Source organism: Trachemys scripta, chromosome 4 (genome assembly GCF_013100865.1).
Source record: "Trachemys scripta elegans isolate TJP31775 chromosome 4, CAS_Tse_1.0, whole genome shotgun sequence".
Lineage (NCBI taxonomy): Eukaryota > Metazoa > Chordata > Testudines > Emydidae > Trachemys > Trachemys scripta.
In genome coordinates this window covers 103,590,602-103,612,128 of record NC_048301.1, presented here as the reverse complement: position 1 = coordinate 103,612,128, position 21,527 = coordinate 103,590,602, and the positions used below count along the sequence as shown (strand labels likewise).

The window sequence follows — 21,527 nt, the reverse complement described above, 5'->3', positions numbered from 1 at the left end:
GGGGCCAGATCTGGCCCGCTGGCCGTAGTTTGCCCTCCCCTGGGCTATCTGAAAGTCCTTACTTGAATAGTGGCCTTTTTCCATTAAAAATATAACTTCATTGTGAGTTTTGCTGAGAAAAAGAGGACTGTAGCATTAGAGGTAGACTTGGATGGTTGCCTAGCAAGCTACGTGAATCATTTGGAGGTGAGATCCCCAAAAGCATACTTGGGGAAATTATATAGTGACTTTCCTACTGTCCTTACTAGTCAGGAAAACAGCATTGGTATGACCGATATCAAGACAGACGTGGGCAAACTACGGCCCATGGGCCACATCAGGCCCGTGGGACTGTCCTACCCTGCCCTTGAGCTCCCTGCTGGGGAGTCTAGTCCCCGGCTCCTCCCCCACAGACCCTCTGCCGTGCGGGCCATGCTCTGGCCCGCTACTCCTGCTGGGCAGTGTGCGGAGCGCAGTTAGCTCTGGCTGGGTGGCGCGGCTGCGAGCTCCTGCTGCTGGTAAGGGGGCGGGGAGCGGGGGGTTGGGTAAGGGAGTGGGGATTCCTGGGGGGCAGTCGGGGGGAGGGGGCGGTTGGTTGGGGCGGAGGTTCTGGGGGTGGTCAGGGGTTGGGGAACAGGGAGGGTTGGGGGTGGGTGTCCCGGGGGGTGGGGATGTGGCTAGGGATCGGGAGGGCAGTCGGGGGACAGGGAGCAGGGGGCTGGGATCCTGGGGGGCAGTTAAGGGCAGGGGATCCTGGGACGGGGTGGTCAGCGGATGAGGAGCAGAGGGCAGTTGGATAGGGGGTGAGAGTCCCGGGGGGGGCTGTCAGGGGTCGGGGCAGTCAGGGGACAGGGAGCAGGGGGGTTGGATAGGTGTGGGAGTCCCGGTGGGCCTGTCGGGGCGGGGGTGTGGATAGGGGTCAGGGCAGTCAGGGGACAGGGAGAAGGGAGGTTGGATAGGGGGTGGAGTTCTAGGGGGCAGTTAGGGGCGGGGGTCCCGGGAGGAGTCAGTCAGGGGACAAGGCGCGAGTGGGGGTTGGATGGGTTGGGGGTTCTGAGGCAGGCGGTCAGGGAGCGGCAAATGGGAGGGGGCAGATAAGGGGCGGGGACCAGCCTGTTGGGGGAGACACAGACTTTCCTACCCGGCCCTCCATACAATTGCACAACCTCAATGTGGCCCTCAGGCCAAAAAGTTTGCCCACCCCTGATCTAGGAATACACTAACGGTTGAGTTGTCCATTTGATATGTATAATCAGCTCTGGCAACTCTTAGCTATTTATTAAATAGCAAGTGCAACGCATTTCCACTTTGTTTTACAGAAACAAACTGCAAGATCCACTGGTTTTGTTAGAACCACAGTGCTTGAGAGGAGTTTTGCAGGAGTGGTTTTTGTATCTGGAAGAAACATTTGGTTTCAAAGAACCTTCCATTTCAGATGACTGCTTATCCATTAAGAAAGATAAGAATCTGCTTGCTGAAGAACAGAGTGAGGTTTTAGAAGAAAATATTGAACCAGATCAACACAGTGAAGATCATGTAGGCAAAGGACAGACAGATGCCTTGCAAGGAAATACTGGACAGGATCAAACTAGCGAAGCTCATTTTGGCAGAGAAGTATGTGAAAACGATGCCAATTCAAAGGGAACCTCAGACCATGTTTTTCAAGTGTATCCTCCATGTCTCATAGCACGCGATATTCAAAAGGACCTAGTAGAGTTGACAACATTATGTTTTGAATTAAATGTGTTTTCTTGCGAGAATGGGAATGCGAAAGAAAGTGCTGAACAGGATTTACAGCTAACAGTGTCATGGGTCTTGGCTTGTCGGTTCATAAAGGACTATTTCTTTCTCTTGGATTTAAAAAGACTGAAGCGATGTATTACAATCAATTACACTAGCAGTCCCAGTGTTTGGGAAACTTACATTGGAGGATTGAAAGGTAATGATTGTGGTGGCTTTTTGTTTTCACTTTTAAACCAATTGAAGCTAAGTTTTAGGTTTTTGATCTGGAAAAAATCCAGCCTGAGAGGACATTCCTTTCTGAATCACCTCTGAAACAAGTGCTCTTTAGTTTTTTTAGTAAACAAAACTAAGTTAATAAGAACCAGTGACTTCTAGGGGAAAATGCTTCTTGTTTAGTTACTACAGTGACATTATTTCTAAACAAGTTAATATATAGTACAACTTCAGTTAGCTGAACACGGTAGTGATATGAATCAAATGTGTTGAAAGAGAACTTGAAAAAACGTGGTGCTGTTGAACTCAAATAATTTCAATTATTTAACATATAAAGCTAAAATTAGGAAAAGAGTTTCAGCATCCTCAGTGGCAAAGTAGGCACAAGTATGCTCAAATATTTCAGCTTGTTTCCAAAGCTTGGACAACAGCACATTTATGAAGATCATTAGTGAATTGGAAAAGCATTCCCCATATTGGCATGCAGTTGATCACCGCAGGCATCCTTTCCTTCGCCAGAAGTCCCTTCTGCCCTTTCTCATACCTTTGCAATCCCAATGAATGAGGCTTCCTGGATGTAACTCGGAACAGAATTTGGTCCGCTATATGCAACTTCTAAAACTGAAACAAAACCTTTATAGACAGGTCTTCAAGGCAACCAATTGATAGAACCCTGATTCAGCATAGAAAGTTAAGCACATGCTTAAGTTCTTTGCTGGATGGAGGACTATGTTTGGGCATGCAGAAATCTGTTCCATGTTGGCTTAAGCAAAGTTTAGAGTAGAAAAGTATTAATTGCATCCTTGCATTGATTTGAGTGGTACTGCTTATATGCATGCAGTTAAGGATGTGAGGCTTCACAAGATCAGGGCTTACGTGCCCAGTTTGCTTCCTATGAATTTAATAATGTCCTTTGTTGGTAATTTAAGCTTTAAATTGAACTTGTGGTTCATTAACAGTTGGTGTTGAAAATAAATTGAGGTTGGTCTGTTCTGTACACATGAAGCATATGTCTTGAAATTTCATATGGGTTATGTAACTTTATATAGTAGAAAGTAAGTTGCCTTAAATCTTAAAGGGAAGAAGAAGCGGTAAACTTTATCTTGAAGTTTTTATATAAAAAAAATTCCCTAACAAAAAAATCAATTTAATAATGTTAAATTTGCCATAACACTATTGATGGTAATTCAATCAAAGCCAAACACACAGCTTAAGTGTGACTTACTCACTTGCTTCCATTGCAGGCTAGAGATACATTTCCATGATGGGGACTTTGGAAGAATAAAGGAAATTTTTCTCTTCTTTAATTATTTTTTAAACTAGCTGAGTTGAAAAAAAATAAAAACTTAAAACATTTACAATGTTTTGTGTTTCAGAACTGACTCACGCTAGTCCAGTGACTTTGGCAATGGAAAATGGAGATATGTTGAAAATATTAAAACTGTTAAATGACTTGGGGCCCTGGGATAGTCCTCTGTTATTGGCACATGCTCAAAGGTCTGTAGTGCATGATTTTCTTTTTTTCATGTTCGTTAATATGACAAATTTCAGACTGTCAATTCACTTCCGTTTGCCTTACTCTGGATTTGTATTCCCACTAGCCTCTTCAATGTTTTGTGAGACTTTTTTTGCAATGATAGTTCTAGTGTTAGCAGTGTTCAAGCAGAGGAACTTGAAACATGCTGGTAAATAAATTAGAATCTTGAAATAGGGTTGTATTTTCTTATCAAAGTGGCAATCTTGCTGTGATTTGGCATTAAAGATGTTTTTTTGTTTGTGCAGGCTCTATAAAAAGTTTGGGGAAACAGCTGTAAGGCCCTTGATCAAATTCTACCCATCAATCTTGCCCTCTGACATCATGCAGCTTTGTAGACATCACCCTGCCCACTTTTTAGCATATTTAGACAGCCTTGTTAAATCAAAGCCAGAAGATGAAAGGTAAAGGGGCTGCATATATACTGTATGCCTTTTTTTCTTGTTGGGAAATGGTTACGTAATGAAAAGACTGGATATCATGCAGCTGTGTGGTGTTTTTTTTTTAATGTAATGCTACTTTGGTTGCTCATTAAAAATAGAGTGGAACTTAACATGAAATAACCTTTTGTTTTGCCAGTTAATTTCTGTGCACCCATCTCTTCCCGTCACGTCATTACAAAGCAGATTCTATTTTATCGAGATTTTTGTAACAACTCTTTAATGACTTACTGTTTTATTATACTGTAAACTATCAAATTAACCCAAACTAGAAATGGGCAACACTTCAATATCTAAAATTCAAATATGGATGTATTCTGTAATATTTCTGAAGATTAAAGGACACAACTTGTCTAGAAATCATCTTTCCAGTGCACTGATCATGAGTATTTTTAAATAGTAGTATATATACAAAGTTTATCACACTTCCATATTCGGTCCATTTAAAACCCGTGGATTTTCCCACTCTTTTATAGGTCGTCCCTGCTTCAGTCTCTTCTTAATCCTGAAGCATTGCGACTGGATTGGCTGTGTTTGGCAGTTTCCCATGATGCGCCACAAAGAACAAATACGGTGGATGCTGAAGGAAACCCTAGGTAAGGTAGTAAATCATGTATATTTAATTGCACTGCGCAAACTAGACGTAGTTGTCCAGACTTGCTATGTGTTCCATGATGGAGCTGGCTACCTCAGAGTAATTTCATTTCCCTAGAGGGTGAAATTCACCCCAATGGAGAGAATCCCCATAAAGCCTTCAATTAAGCACAGGTCTGTAAGTGAGGCATAGTCTTGCCTTACCCTTCTGCGGTAGGTTGAATTTCACTCTAGGGTACCTCATGTACCTCAAGATGTTTAACAGCAGCAACCAAAGAATTAAACAACTTTCCTATCTTCATAATCCAGGCAGGAATGATCTCTTTAACCACTATAAATACATATCTCTCTTAAGAAGCTGCCACTTTGTTTTGAAGAATAATTTTCAGTGTGTTTCTGGGGAACACATTTTTTTAAAATGTGTAAAATTACCTTACTGGTTCAGTTAAAGTATAAAAAATGCCATTTCCTGAGCTGTGCACGTGCCTCCTAACATGGATGCTGGTACACAAAAAGGCCACATTAACTTTTTTCTGTCCCTCTCTAATCACAGGGAAAATCTCATTTTAAGCGACTCTGTCAAGACGATAGCTGGACACACTGCTCTTTGAATTAATATTGTCAAAACTTCATGTGAAAGATGAAACAATCCCTTTCATCTATTTGGCCTCCTGATAAAAAATCGTTTTTTAGAGTCATGAGACTGCTAACATTTAACTTGTGAATTAAACTGTCTTCCCAGACCACATTCACATTTGTTTACCTGGGGCTATAGCCAACTGATTTTGCTTCTGATTAAACTCCCAGCTGATTTTGTAACAAAAGAGAAGATGGCTGACATCTGCAAGTCATATGGGTAAGTTGGAAACGTTGTAGTTTACTGAAAAATTATGATTATTCTTGAAACTGGCTTAGTTAGTATCTTGGCCCACTGAATATACAAATGAAAGCCAATATGTTTCCTGCCAGTGTACTGTCAACTACATTTATTTAAATGAAGTATTTTATGGCTGGCTTTAATTAAAAGTGCCATTATGTTTAGGTTATAAATAGTCAATGTAAACCTTACCTCTGCAGTATTACCTTGCTTTGTAGCAAAGAAGCAACAAAGTCATGTTATAACATGTTCTACACCATTATGTGTTAAGCTCTGTTTACTCCCAACAAATGTTATTGACCTAAAATGTGACCAAGGAAATAACCCCAAAGCAAGTTACAAGGGTTGTACCTTCATAATTACATAATACCTCTCCCATATTTAACCTGCTTTAGCAGAGACAAATTTACTCACCAGACTTCATGGACCTCTTGTATGCATAAAGACATTCCCTCTGTTCCTAATGACCTCCACTTCCTTATTTCCCTAATGACTTCCCTTCTTTTCCTTATGGAGGTAAGAACTGCATATGATGGTTGTTTTCCGCTTGACCCTTTCCCACTATCATACACAAAAAAACCCCTCACTGCAATATGGGACCTAGATGTGTTTATCATTGAGCACTTCTGACTTTTGTGAGGGTGGTGGTTGACAAAAGGCCGGCTCTAGTTTATTCAATAAACTGACAATTCTGGGGACTTACAGCATGACCTATGTTTTGCCACATTGAAATGGCCAGGTTATTCCTAATATTTGGGGTTGTTTGCTCTTACTGAGGAGTTTGCTAAATCAGCATTTCATTACCCATGACTTTAGTTTAAAGCAGATATGTATTTGATTCTGGAAATCTTCAATCTCTTTTTTTAAGCTTCTGGCCTGGATATCTCTCTCTCTGTTTGGAACTGGATAGAAGAATAGAAGCCTTTACTAATATTGTTCATTTGGATGATATGAACCTGTTGGATGGAGAACATGGTTAGTGAATCCTAACCCTTGAGCACACCAGTATAATACATGATCTATATTGATTACCGATTAAGTATAGAGAAGCATTTATCGAGAGTTGAATGATGTATTTTTTTAAGCACTGGTATAGCAAGATCACTCGGCATTTTGTAACACAATGTAGTATATTGTACTGCATAAATATAATTGAGTGTATAAATAGTGACACTGTAGTTTAATTCTTGTCTTCCAACAAAACAGCAGTGTTTAAAAAACAGTCTTGTTTTGAGTGGTTCAAATCTCTTGACATTTTAATCAGATTTTTTGGCTTCAGTTTTCCCTCTGAATTTTTGTTGCCCAGTACCTTGGAGAATCAGCTAATTCACTAGCGCTATCTAGTGGTTTTTCTAGGCTATAGTGAGCAAGTTTCTGTATAAGATGGCAGAATTGCAGTGAAAATCTACAGTATCCTAAAAAGACACAAAGGAATTTTTTAATCCAAAAATCACAGCAATGGCTATGAAAGCTGTTTTTATTGCTCAGTATCCCTCAGTCCTAACAATTAGCTCCAATACACTTGAAAATTTAACAGTTTTGTGCAACTCATAGACTCATAGACTTTAAGGTCAGAAGGGACCATTATGATCATCTGGTCTGACCCCCTGCATGCTGCAGGCCACAAGACCCTTCCCTGGACTCTGCCGTTGAAGTCCCCAATCCTGTGTTTTAGTGACTTCAATCGGCAGAGACCCTCCTGCTAGCGATCCCTGCCCCATGCTGCGGAGGAAGGCGAAAAACCTCCAGAGGCTCAGCCAATCTACCCTGGAGGAAAATTCCTTCCCGACCCCAAATATGGCGATCAGTAATACCCCGAGCATGTAGGCAAGAGTCTCTAGCCTGACCCTTGTTGGCCATTATGCTATTTACGTACCATTGCTTGGTTTTCCTTGGCTACTATGTTTTACCATTAAACCATTCCCTCCATAAACTTATCTAACTTAATCTTAAAAAGTAAAATGCATTTTAAGCCATTTAACTAAGATATGAATGTAGAATATTGACTCTAGAAAACTAGCTCCTTTTAAATGCAAATAGATGTAAAATTAGGTTTGCTACATGCTTTTTCCTCACAGATAACTGCAGCCAGTCATTTAATTTTGCATTTAGGCTCAATTCCAGAGACTGTGGAAGAATGGAAGTTCCTTCTCCATCTTGCACAAAGTCACAGCACTGATTTCCACTGTCATGGTACACAGAATGGGAATACTATCGGCAATGGTAGCACTAATTGGTCAAACTGCATTACTGTTGAAAATGTAGCTCTTTTGTTGGCTAAGGTAATTGGCCCAGATCGTGCCTTGCCAGTACTGCAGGAATGTGATTTGACAGCGGAATTGTCTGAGAGATTTACCAGGATCTGCGAAATACTGAGAATTGCTGAAAAAAGGCAAAGGTAAGACGTGTGTGTGTGTGTGTGTGTGTGGCCATAGTTTTCTTTCATTAAATTTAAAAAAGTGAAAACACTTCAGACTTCAGCTACAAGAGTTTAAAGAGTGGTAAAACTACCTGAAAATACTTCTGTCCCCAATTTAAGAGGTATATTTGAGACATATAGCTTACAAATGAAAAATGTTTTATCAGAAAATATATTCAGAATAAATGTTTCAAAAAAAAAAAGGGGGGGGGGGAGAGAAGAGAGAGAATAAATGACTAAACTATCAAATGTCCACTGCTGAAGAATTCTGCATCCTCCTAGACCTAGACTGCTCTGATGGGTGCTCCATAAATGCTGTAATAGTGCAAAGAGACATTACAGTATTTGGAATTGGGGAGTCTACTTACACTGCAGCTGTTGCTGTCGAAGTAGTTCACTCGCAGATACGCTGTTTAACTCCCTTAAAAAAAAGCATGCATGGAAAAATGTAAAAGTTTTTGGAATTAAGTGAATTAAGTTGTAGAAGATGGCACTTGAAAAGGTCCTGTTGTATGTTACATCAATCCTGAGGGGTGGTTACAAGCAAGAGTGAAGGACTGGAATCTAGGAAGCCCTAAATACAAGCCTTAAATAAAAAAATACAATAAAATAAAAAACCCTGCTATCTATTTTCTATTATTTACAGTTTGCCACTCATGTTGTCTATTCAGGTTAGGGAAAAATCTTTAAAGGCAGGGGCATGATAGGGCTCTCTGAAACTGAATCATATTTATCACTGCATCAACCAGTTTAAACTCTTTCTAAAAGCTAGTGTCCAGCAAATTAGTAAAACTAATATGTTTGATTATTTTTTTTCTCTTTTGTCTGTAGAGCCCTGATACAGTCCATGCTGGAAAGGTGTGACCGTTTTCTGTGGTCTCAGCAGGCATAGTAAATATGCCAGGAAACACTGAAATGAAGTTGTGTACTGTGCATATTCTGCATTAAATTGCCTCTTAAGTTTCATCACCTCTAAGAAACAAACTCTTGTCCACACAATAATGTATTCAGCCACACTGCATGAAAATAGCACCTGAATTGGGTTCTCTTCTACAGCTCTTCCTAAATATTTTAACATGCTTCTAAAACAGGATTCAGAAATTGTTAGAGTGAAATACTCCAATGTTTATGTTGAAATTAAGACCACAAATGTCCTAACAGATTTGTTTTTTTACAATAGGATTAAAAGTGATGAATGAATTTGATAATAACTCTGAATGAATTAAAACAGTTGGTTAAAAGTACAGTCCTTTGAACATTAAATTAGGTTTGAAAAATAGTGCATTTTGCCTTCAGCAACTTTTCTGTAGGTTGGTTAAGATGTAAATTTCAAAAGGACTAATTCTGTGTATATTGCCAGCATGAGCAGCCCCTGCTGGTAAACATCAAGACTCACCCAAACTGTTTTCCCATCTGACATTCACTTTTGCCAATAGCTGCAGTGAACGCATGCAAGAATGCAGATTTTTCCTTAATTGTATAGAATATATACTTTTTTGATTTATTTCTTGGAATAGCTACATCTTTATCTTAAGAGCTATGTAAAATGATGTTATGGGATATTGATTGCATAGTGTTGAAACATGCATTAAATCTTTGAAATACTCATTTGTTAATAGACCACTGGAAAGAACTGTAAACACAGCATTCGTAAATTGTATGAATCTGTCACGAGGTCATCTTCAGATGAGTTAGCACACAAATCAACATATCTTTAGATGTCAGTATTTCATAACTGATTTTTGATCTTTTTGGATGAAATGATGCAACTGCATACCTTTATCTAAAATTGCCTTTTAAAAAGTATTTTAAAGGGATGCTGTCAAGTTAAGAATAATTTTTTAAAAACCTTTACCTCTGTTAAGATAAGCATTAGATTATTAAAACTGAATATTTAAAACACCCAATTTTATGTAATCATTTGCAAAAAATAGCTTTATACCTATTCTGTTTACGCTGAACTTCCTAGAGCTTAGATAGTGAAAACAGACTAGTGAGATTTGGTTTTAACTCATTTCAATTTAGAGCCTTATTCACTAGCACAATGCTGTAATATCTAGGCAGTGGTCAAACCCCAAAGAACTAACTCCCTATAAAAAATGTCATTTTTTTCTCCTATACCAACATTTTGTGAGTAAATTTATTTGACAGTATCCCTTTAAAATAAGAGCCTTTATATGTTTTATGTATATAGTTTTGTCTCCATTGTTCGCTGCATTCCAAATTAATGATTTTATTTTATTTAAAATTTAATTATTTTTTCGTCAATGTAAGTTTTATCTGTAAAGTTTGGTCTGATATATAAAACTGCAGTTGGATGGGTAACCTTTGTCTCAATTGCGAGAACAAGTCATTCCCTTGTGGTGGAGCATTTCATAACTCTTCTCGTGTGGGAATAAATGTCTACAGAAATAGACCCAGTGGCAGGTATTTCATACCTTAAGATTCCTGTCTGTGAAAAGCCAACAAAACGTCCTCTTTCAGCTTCCGTATTTCCTGGGGTTGAGATTTTCAGCTGAAGTTTGGAAACAGGACAAATGTGCCATCTTATCTCTTCAGGCACCCCATGGTCTTATTTATTATAGGTGTAAAAAGGATTGGAAGTCAGCAGGGCCGGCTCCAGGTTTTTTGCCGCTGCCGAAGCGCAAAAAAAGAAAAAAAACAACCCACACAAAATTGGAGTGCTGCCACTGAAGCAAAACCCCCCCAAAAAATGGAGTACCGCCCCCAAAGGACCGGAATGCCGCCTCTTGAGAAGTGCCGCCCCAAGCACATGCTTGGAATGCTGGTGCCTAGAACTGGCCCTGGAAGTCAGGTACTCTTCTGTCGTCCTAACTTTGGTATTGATATGCCATGAGGCCTAGAACAAATCATTTTACCTTTCAGTGCCTGTTTCCCTACCTCTAAAATGAGAGCACTTCTACCTCATGTGGGTGTTAGAATTAATTGGTTCAGTTTTATACAGCACTTCAAAGAAGTAAAGCTCTATATAAGTGGAAGAATCATCTGTCTCAGGAAAATACATAACCAGTTCTCTTTGGGAAAAGTCTAGTGAAATCTTTTCAGTTTAGAGGATGAAGTGACATAGAAAAACAGCTGAAAGCTTTGTGTACTGTGGCAGAGTTCTGACCTTGTCCCCGTGGGTCCTGCGCTTCTAGGCGGTTTATGCTAGCCTCAGTGGCTCACCTGTGACCCTCTACGTAACCCTTCTCTCCCTAAGGCCAGGGTTACAGTCTACTGAGCCCTTTTCATCATAAGCCAGCAAGGAGGTTGGTGAGAGAACTCCCACAGTCTCTGTTGTCTCTAGGGCTTATTTCAGAACAGTTTAGCCTCCTGTCCTGACAGGGGCCTGTCTTCCCTTCCTAGGAGGTGTTTCTGTAGTGGCAGGTTTGGGGGAACCCGGGCCTGCCCTCTACTCTGAGTTCCGGCCCAGGGACCCTAATGGTAGCAGCTGTTGGCAGCCAACCTTTCACTGCCAGAGTTGCTACATTTCCTTGGGCCACTTCCCTATAGCTCTCCTGCTTCTCCCTTCTTCCCCCTTACCTTAGGGCTCCCTTACCGATCGTTTGAGGGTGTCTTCATTAGCCAGCCCTTCAGCTGCACTTCCTCTCCTCTGACTCTCCCCAGCCTGGCTGGAATGAGCCCTTTTATAGTATCAAAAGGGCCTTAACTAGAGTCAGGTGTTCACATTACCTTAATGGACTCACCTGACTCTTTGCAGGTTAATTAGAGTCAGGTGTTCTCATTAATCTAGAGCAGCCCCTGCTCTGGTCAGTCAGCAAACAGAAAACTGCTAATCCAGTGGCCAGTATATCTGCCTCTACTACTTTGTTGTACCCAACTGGCCTGGGTCTATCACAGTACAGAATAACCTTTATTTTAAAACGCAGAGTTAACAATGCTGACTTTTACAATATATCACAAACTTTCTTTCAAAGAGCTTATTTTTCATTTTGCATAGCACTGTTCATATTAACCAGTTATACAATATTTTTTAAATTTATTGCACCTACAATGAACTTGTATTCATGGTTTCAACTAATTTTAAGAGGTTTCAATAAAAAGAAAAGTGATTCTGACTTAGTCTTGATTTCTTTATTTATATGTGAATAAGATGTGAAGGATACGTGACCACATTGTGACTTCATCCTAAGAAATGCTGCAGTTGCACACTGCAAGCATAAGAAAGGAAAGTCTGTCACCCAGATACGTTCTGAGCCATTTAACACTTGTGTTTAACCTTTTTGGCTAATTCTTTGTGAAATCGTGTCACTTGGCTTAATAGTAGGTTTGTATGTCAAGACAAGAATCCAAATAAGTTGGTCAAACCCCCAAAGAGGTGTAGTTGCAATAATACCTAAGTGAATTTACTTTTTTGTACATTGTTTAACAGAAGAAAAAAATACAAAAGACTCAACTGTCAAATATTATACATGAAAGAACCAGAACATTATATCCCCTCTCTTAGAAAAATCACCAGCCACTCTGTATCCAGTAAAAGCATCTGGACTCCTCTGGAGGATGCATGGTGTTCTTAAGACTCAGAAGATGTGCTAATACTCTGACTTCTGTTTTAGCCGTAATTAGGTTTTATTAGATCATGGGGTTTCACAAACAAGGCAATCTTGGGTTTAACTGGAGGTATTACCCTGCAAGCATGAGAACAGCACTTTATTCTGATGCTTAGCCATCTTCTGCTGGACAAACTGAAAGGACTTTCTTGATCTGTGACTGAAACTACCTTTCCTCATTAGATACCCTAATCATCTGTCTTACTGGAATGCCCAGGCTCACTTCCAACTTTTCACAATAAGCCTAGCCTTTTGGATATCATCTCAGTGAGGTGGGGTAGGTCTCAAAAGATAAGACAATCTTGCTGAGAATCAGTAGAATTGGGTTCTACCAGTGAGTGCTATGGCCTTTGATCTATTGTCTCTGTGCCTCAGTTTCTCTACTTGTAAACTGAAGATACTTACCTGCCTATGTAAAACACTTGGAGATTTGTGGATGAAAAAGATTGTATATATGCAAGAGGTACATGCAGCCTGCGGCTGGTGCATGTGATGTCAGTGTCAAGTGTGTTCCCTGCACAAACACCATTTAAAAAACTCCAGTAAGAGCAATAAAGATTCTACCTTGAAACATGCTGAAGTCAGGAAATGCCAACGTTAAAATTGAATGTGCAGCCTTAACACTGCTTTTGTGCATGTATGCATCACTACACCGCCCCAAATACTTTGTCAAACTTTTGATAACATTATATATTATGCCATTTTTTCTGATGGCCTTAGACACCTGTGTGACACTTATATCCCTGTGTACAATCCATAAGTCACACATGCAGTTTGTGAAAATAGTTTATACACAAGATGTACAGTTAATAGGGCCAGGGCCCTATATCACTCTTCGCTCCTCTTACAAGATTGTAGAAATACTATAATTGCATTATTTGAGAGTGTTTTCAACTATGCAAACAGCCAGCTGTGGAATCTTATTTTTGCCTGTGTAAATTTAAGAACTTTAGAAAGTTATGGAATTTAAGCTTTTAAAAGAAAAGAAAAACATATTCTGTAAGAACAACCCTGAATGTCACTGAATTATGGATATTACTGAACTGACAACTTTATACATGGAACAGATGAAGCTTTTAACATTGAGGAATGTTAAATGACTGTCTGCATGATATTGTAAATTACCAGCACTCTGCTTCGTACTGTTTGCATTTTAGCTGTGAAGATCCGAATGCTGGCATACTGCATGGCAAAGTTAGCCACAGCAGCATACTCGTTCTTAGGACATCAGTTAAAAAGCGCTGAAAAATCATACCAATCAGTGTTTAAATATAAGGTGAGATTCTTAAACCCGCATGCCTGCCAAATCCAAAGTATTGTTACAAGGAACTTCCTTTTAACTTACCAAATGTTAATTGTTTATCTCCAGTCATTTTGCCCTTCAAACTTTTTTGTTATAATAGGACAAAATGTACTGAATGGATTTTGTTTCAAATTAAAAAAAAAAAAATTCCTTTTGGGTGGAGACCAGGCCTGTAAAATTTCAGTCCAGAAGCTTGAATGTTTTCAGAATGTTGAGTGAATGAAAAGAGGGCTAAAGGAAACATGTAGATAACCTTAAATACCACTGTTAGGAGAGCTCCAGCTATACAACCCACCGCTACTTTAAATGATGATGTGCAGTGTCTCTGGTAGGCAGATCGTAGAGGGTCTGAAAAACGAATGTATTATAATGAGTGGTGTCCAGCAAGTTCAGTTAATCTAAGGGAAAATGCAGGTGTAGCTCAGGGACTACTGAGCATCTAAATCTCTACAGTTTTGTTACTACAAGTAGTAAATTCTATCCAGGATAACACTACCTAGGAGTTATCTTTCTCTTTTTTTACCAGATGAGTTGGAGTTTGTCTAAAAAAATGTAGAGGCTCATGGGAATAAAATGAGTAAGATTAATGGAAAATTACACTATTCAGCCTAATATGTCATTTTGCTGTCAAGACTGTTACTGTTGAATGTAGACACTTCCAAAAGCTTCCAGAAAGCTCAAAGCCAGATTGGGCAACAGGGCATTGAGCATGGACACTACAGCTATGGTCTGTTGTGTTTGCAAGTCATAGAATTCTGTTGGGCTAGTGAGCAGGACTGATTTAGCACTGTTTCACAATACCTTCCCGATCATGATGACTTTATTCAGATTACATTCCCATAAGAACCACACTGACCATTTACAAGATCTGCTGTTTAGTTTACAAACTTTAGAGGGCAAAGTCTGACCTGAACTAGCAGATATTTACCTGCATTTTTCCAGTTAGAATCAATAAGAGTTTTACATATTATCGCCCATGCACAGATGAATGTAAACCGTATTTACGCCATTTAAATAAAATTTTGATAGTTAAGATTATTGATCACAAATGATAACACTTTACAAAGTAACCCGAATTACTGATAGAGCTGATGATTCCAATCCACAAGTAATATTTTGAATTAAAAGATATTTTTGTAACTCTTCATATAACTGCATCTAGCTTATGGCTTAGATCTTGCCAACAAAGCTATATAATAAGTTAACCACTATTCAGACAAATTAACTTCTCCCTTTAGAGATCATAGTGGTGGTAATAAAAGCTAGTTGATGTTACTCAAAATTCAAAATTTTGACAAATGTCCATCTAAATTTAAAAGGGGGGGAAATGAAAATATCTGCAAAGATGACATCCCATTTCTGACCAGCTCTGATAATTTAAGTTTTATTATTTATTTCTATTACCATAGCCTCATGAAGCCAAAGTCATGGACCAGGACCCATTGGCTAGGCACTGTAGAAACAATTATATATAAGGATAAAACTGATTTGGCGTTTATGGTACATGCAAGATGATTACTTAAAACTAATGCATAAAAATCTCATATAAAGCATTACTCATTTCACTAATTAAAAAAAATAGAAGCAAGTCAGAAAAAGTGACTGCCTGCAACTTCCAGTAAATGATGGACATTTCATCATATTAGGCATTGGTTAAGTAATTAATCTTTGGATCTATAGAGAGACAATACAGACATTGACCAGTTGAAAGCAGGAAGCCTCAAGAAGAAATAAGGTAATTTACTGCAGTAAATTCCCAACAGAAGCAATGTTTGTTTGCTTTCAACAAGCAAAGAATTGCCCAATTTGAATTTAGCCATGTTTCTGTAAATTATTTCCTATTTGTTCTTTGAGATAAGGCTTCCTATAAATATAGTACTATTTTTCTTGTGTGAATTCATCAGAAAGAACTCCATTTTTCTGGGGCTTTGCAATACAGCACCGGTAAGTTTAATTCTAAATGGAAACTTCATATTTATACCATTTTACCTTGCTTTGTATTCAATTTTTGTCTTAGAACAAGTGATTTTTATGATATAGAACTGTTAACCAGAAACTAAAACTTCTATATTTACATCTTAGCTCTGAGACGGATGCTGTGATGGCAGAGAGCATTTCATTTTTCTGAGTAGAAATCATCACTTTGGTATCTTTTCTGAATTGTGTGTGATCCTTTTGATCCATGTACCCGCTCTAAAGCGGTTATAAGAGGAATGAACATTATGGCTGGAGTCTTTAAAATATTGCCCAGTTTTCTGACATATACTTTCCTTCTATTACAGCCTAAATAAGTGAACTATGAAGTTCTACAACTGCATGTTGTTGTTGTCCCTGGTACTGTGTGTCAGTTCCCAGAACTGGTTCACTGATGCTGGAGCATTCATAAGAGATGCTTATCTAGGTATGCTTTTTACTCACTGCATGTTCGTCATCCAAACTGTTCTCAAAAGTTATGTGCAGGGAGCATGGTGTAGCTATTAATAAAATAAATAAAATAATAAAACCAAAGCCAAGCCAAAGACAGGAGCTCTAGAACAATTTTTGATAAATACTGGTAAATAAGAAATTTACTCAGTTCTTCACAAGAAGATACATTAGAATTTTTTTCTGACCCCTTAAAAAGATGCAGTTTTAGGTCCCTCATTGGGAGTCCAAGCACAAGGCTGCTGAACCAGAGCAAATCAGATGGCAGGTATGGGCCATAGATTGTACTAAATCCTGTGGATTATAATTAAACAGATATTTTCACCAGACAAGGTTCATTTAATGTTTAGCAAGATGCTTAACTGCTACCTGTGCACTCAGCTGACCATGTTCTGACTTTAACTGTTTCAACTTCCTGATGTGGATCTCAGTGGGTCTAGTAAAATCTGGAGGCATAAAAATGCATTAATAACTAATGATTACCTTTTATTTGTTAGTTCTTAGTTTTGTGAGAGGTGTATGCCAGTTCCCAGTAAAGTAAATATAACATACTGTAAATGTTTGTTGAATAATTTCAGAAGCTTTCCTTCCCCCTCCCAGAAATGTTTCTGGGGTCAGATAAATTAATGGAGATCTCCCCTCTCCTAGAACTGGAAGGGACCTTGAAAGGTCATCAAGTCCAGCCCCCTGCCTTCACTAGCAGGGCCAAGTACTGATTTTGCCCCAGATCCCCAAGTGGCCCCCTCAAGGATTGAACTTGCAACCCTGGGTTTAGCAGGCCAATGCTCAAACCACTGAGCTATCCCTCCCCCCAACCTGAATAACTTGGGTCCTGATTCAGCACTACAGGAATGAGCATCTTTTGCAAGGTGCTGAACTTCCCTAATTCCCTGTCTGGTGAGTTGAGGGCATTCAACATCTTGCAGAACTACATCCTTAGGTCTTGACTGAGGAAAAACACTTAAGCACATGCTTAAATCAATCCTTATTTAAGAAATCTTAAGCATGTGCTTAAGTACCCTTCCTGAATAGAGATGCTTTCAATCATGGAGGTATGTGGATGGAGATGTGGATCACATTATAGTGGACCACCAGGTCTTCTACTATTATGATTTATTTAGTCTCAAGAAACAACTCAGCATCATCTTTGATTCTAGTTATTGTCTCCTATTTGCCATTGCACTTTTTAGACCCTAATATCCTCATGTTTTAACTTTTAGGTTGATACTCCATGATCTCTCCCTTTTTGTAAGAAGTGTTGGGTGTTTTTTTTTTTTTTTTAAATTACAGTGGTAGGTAGAGGTTCATGTCTATGAAATCAGATTTCTTGTTCTCACATTGTACACTCGTAGCCTAAAGATTCTCATCAGTTTGTCCCCAATTGTCCCCAGTCTAAATCAGTTTAGAAATTGTTAGTTAAATTGCTGCAAAACCCTGGAATAAACACTCCTACAAATGCCTTAAATGGATTTAGTTTAAATGGACTTAAGTGTGTCAGTGAGTTAACTAAATTGGTTTCTAAACAGATTTAGTTACATTGATGCAGAAACTGTATGTAAACAAAGCCCTAAAGGAGACTGATGCTTCTAACATGGAATCACACCTCTACTCCATTGTCCTGGTGACCCTTAGAAAAGCACTGAGAGAAATTTGAGGGTTTCTTTGCCCCTAAAGAATTCCCCAAAGATACTGCAACAGAGTTTTGTGGAGATTCTATGGTTTTATGAGATCCTTTTCAAAGGAACTCCTTTTCATCTCCTCCTCCAAAGATGTCACCTGGTGGAAGCTACAGTTAATAAAGCATAAATAGCTGTAAATCCCTGTATCTCTAAAGGGAGGCCTGGGTACCAAAGAAAGTTGGGCAATTTTTTGGAGGGACAAATATTAAATTGACCAAAAAATGCATTTCAGGGGGACACTGCAAATTTTTGCAAATTTTGGTCAAATTTGGCAAATAGTTTAGGCTAGAAAAAAAATCAAAACTAATAATTTTCACAGTGGCCTATTCTGACATTTTGCTGCAAAAATGTCTATTCAAATCAACCTGAACAATTTTTTTCGGTTTTTCATTTTGATGAGAAAAACCATAACAAATCAGTTTTGGTTTGAAACTAAACACTCTTTTTTGGATTTCTCTGATCTTCCACTGAACCAAAAAATCAAGTATTTACTCAGCGGTATATAGGAGCCTTTCTGCCTTCTCTAGAAGCACTTTACTTGGAAGCCACAGTGGTGAAGTGACTAGAATGGAATAACATCTAAGTTTTGTTTTAAATTTGCAGTGTCTCTATAATCCTTTCTCTCTTCTCCAGGCGCTGGGGATATGTTGCGTGCATACAGCGACATGCGGGAGGCAAATTATAAAAATGCAGATAAATATTTCCATGCTCGTGGGAATTATGATGCTGCCCGAAGAGGGCCTGGCGGTAAATGGGCAGCAGAAGTTATTAGGTAATGGATTCTACTTGGATTATAAGTTACATGTCAGTAAAGAGCTATGCAATCAAATTACTATGAAGTACATTGTAATTCATAACTAGTTATTGTCCTGTTTGAAGTGAGGACATTTTTATTTAACCTCTGAACTGGCTAAGTGTGAAGACCATGCCCATTCTTGAGTTGTAAAGGTGATTTCTGAGCTGACCTATTTGGATATGTTCTGATATCAGATCCCATTACTATGGGCAGGGAGGCCGATGTTTTCACCAGAGGGCTTTTAAAATTTAAATAATTGCAGGACCTCACTTTAATCTAGAACCAGTACATATTGCCCTTAGTTTTCTTGGCTGAAATACCATGATCATAGGTTCACTTGTAGTCCTCTAACAAGGACTATTTTAAAATATTGCTGTTGAACGTGATGACTATGATACAAAGGAGTTTGAGGAGTGAGTAGAACTTAGTGGAGGCAAGTAATGGGAAAGCTTTTTAATTCACAACTGATGCACTTCTGGGATGACCTGCTATTCACAGACAGGCTAAGGTTTGTGTCTGTGTTTGTGTGTGACAAGGTAGGCGAGCTAATATATTTTATGGAACAACTTCTGTTGGTGAGGTATTTGTGCGGGTCCTCGGTTTTATGGAAAAGTAGAGATTAAGCTGTGGGGGATAAGTGAAAAGTAAATAATTTAGTTATTGTGATTTAATAATAATCTAAGATAATCTTTGTTTCCTTTTTCCAGTGATGCTAGGGAAGGTTGGCAGGATGGCATTAGTGGCAGAGGAGCAGAAGACACGCGTCAAGACCAGGAAGCAAATGCATGGGGCAGAAGTGGAGGAGACCCAAACCACTACAGACCAAAGGCCCTTCCGACAAACTACTAATGCAGCCTGTAATACTTTACAGTGGTTCCATTTTTCTACCAGTTGTGCAAAACCACAATAAATAAAATCTTAAATTTCTGAAGCTCTCCGTGAATGAACAAATATCCTCAGCTACATTAGAAAGGATAAAAAGCAATATACACACAAATCTTCATGATTTGGGCCCAAAGGTCACGCTTAACTGCCTGGGATTTGGAAGATTCTTCCAGATTATTTAATGATTGTCCTTTACTGGATTTGTTGCATATTCCTGGAAGCAGCGGGCACTGGCCACTGTCAGAGACAGGCTACTGGACTATTGTGATCCATCATGATAATTCTCCTTGTTATTGTTATAACCATATTACAGACAGGGATGTTAATTGATTTGCCTAACTTCACAGGAGAGTCTATAGCAGAACTAGGAATGGAGTCCAGTCCTCTAACCATAAGACCCTCCTACCTGGCTAATTGGTTTGGGGCGTAAAAACCACCATACAAAGTTTTAGGTATCATGGCAAAAATAGAAATTTTGGGGGCAGGTCAGGAGGAAAGTTAACATTTTAAATGAAAGGATGAAAACACATTTTCCATGGTGCTGGGAGTCTAGGTCCACTTTAATGAGCAGTAATGGTGCTTATGTTTTAAAAGTATATATTTATTGTTGTCAGGTGAGTAGAACCTCAGTTCTGTCTGAGGTCAGGCTAGAAAGGCTGGATCAGAGTCATCACTGGATGAAATTTCCCATTGTTGCCAAAGAGCAGGAGTGAGGGGAAACAGCATCAGACAGGGGTGGCAAAACTAAGTTCAGGACTAGTTAATCTACATTGATACAAACTTGGAAAGATTATAGGGTTTAAAAGGCTTAATGCTCACAACTTGAAGTCAAAAAGAAAGGAAAGGAGAAGCACAAAACCAAATCAAAATGAAACCAGTGTTTTCTGGTTGTATGCTTCCTAGTCTTTGGATAGTTACCAGGCAGCTGACCGCAGTCTCATTATAGTTTTCTGGTAGTGCATTTAGCCCTAACATCTTCACTTAAAAACAGAGGAATCTTAAAAACTCAAAATCATGTCGGCCTAACAGTCCTGAAGAAGAGCTCTGTGCAAATCAGAAGCTTGTCTCTCTTCCCCAACAGCAGTTGGTCCAATAGACATTATTACCTCACCCACCTTGTGTCTCTAATAGCCAGGGAGCACTAGAGCTACAACAACTCTATAATTAGCCCCTAGTCCCACTCTTGAACCAAAGATCAAACAAATTTGCAGCATGCAGTGAGGGGGTTCATAGCATGATGCTGGTCAAATAATATTTTGGGCCTTTCCTAAATTTTTAGGGTAAAAATGCATAGTCAATAGGCCTCAAATCTTATTATTTGTTGGAGGCAGGGGGTGCTGTGAAGTGGTTGAGGAGCTGTCTGTGGGAGGCAGAGCTGCAGGGGGCACTGTGGGGTGGCTGCAGCGCTGTCTGTCGGTGGTGGCAGGGCTGCAGGGGGTGTTATGGGGTGGCTGAGGCGCTGTCTGTGGGAGGCAGGGCTGCAGGGGGCGTGGTGGGGCGTCTGTGGCGTCTGTCTGTCTATGGGGGGCAGGGCTGCAGGGGGCGCTGTGGGGTGACTGAGGTGCTGTCTGTCTGTGGGAGGCCCCCAGCGCCGTGCCTCTACCTCGCCAGGTGATGGACGGAGTCCGCCTGCCCTAGGCCAGCACTCCCAGACCAGCAGCTACTTGGGTGGTGAGGGGGAGCCGGTTCTCCGTGGGGTCTGGGTACTAGGGTGGGGTGGGGGGCAGGGCAGCCGGTGTCCAATGGGGTGTGTGGGGTGGAGGGTGGCGGAACCGGTGCACCATGCGGGGTGTGTGCGCTGTGGGGTCTGGGTACGTGGGACGAGGGAGCCTGTTGCAATAATCCGCTGCCTCTGAGGGCTCCGATACGACTTGCAGCTCTTTTTACGCCTATCAAGGGGTCTTCAGTGAGATCTCTCCGAGCTGCACCTCTACCTCCTCCAGACCTGGAAGCTGCTTTCAGCGACCAGGTCCGTTGTGGCCACCAAGGGAGTGGACCTCCTCGCGGTGCCCCTGCTACACAACCCCCTCATTGTGCTGGAGGCTGGTCCTGGCAGAAACTACCATAATT

At 39.9% G+C, this 21,527-nt stretch overlaps 2 protein-coding genes across 5 annotated transcripts in view; both read left to right on the top strand.

Annotated features, from left to right (window-relative positions):
* Positions 1-11,142, top strand: part of HPS5 (HPS5 biogenesis of lysosomal organelles complex 2 subunit 2) — a 43,877-nt gene extending 32,735 nt beyond the window's left edge. For all 4 annotated transcript variants that reach the window (XM_034770217.1, XM_034770215.1, XM_034770213.1 and 1 more), the window contains exons 16-23: positions 1,299-1,918; positions 3,312-3,432; positions 3,718-3,873; positions 4,386-4,505; positions 5,246-5,359; positions 6,249-6,355; positions 7,493-7,778; positions 8,631-11,142. In XM_034770217.1, the coding sequence (XP_034626108.1) occupies positions 1,299-1,918; positions 3,312-3,432; positions 3,718-3,873; positions 4,386-4,505; positions 5,246-5,359; positions 6,249-6,355; positions 7,493-7,778; positions 8,631-8,691 (1,585 nt within the window). In that variant the 3' untranslated portion in view covers positions 8,692-11,142. The remainder of the gene's footprint in view (positions 1-1,298; positions 1,919-3,311; positions 3,433-3,717; positions 3,874-4,385; positions 4,506-5,245; positions 5,360-6,248; positions 6,356-7,492; positions 7,779-8,630) is intronic.
* Positions 11,143-15,463: 4,321 nt separating this feature from the next.
* On the top strand, positions 15,464-19,503 carry LOC117877265 (serum amyloid A protein-like). The gene is made up of 4 exons (XM_034770211.1): positions 15,464-15,617; positions 15,956-16,074; positions 18,410-18,548; positions 19,280-19,503. The coding sequence occupies exons 2-4, from the start codon at positions 15,972-15,974 to the stop codon at positions 19,419-19,421; spliced, it is 384 nt and encodes a 127-aa protein (XP_034626102.1). The 5' UTR covers positions 15,464-15,617; positions 15,956-15,971; the 3' UTR covers positions 19,422-19,503.
* The last annotated feature ends 2,024 nt before the right edge of the window (positions 19,504-21,527 follow it).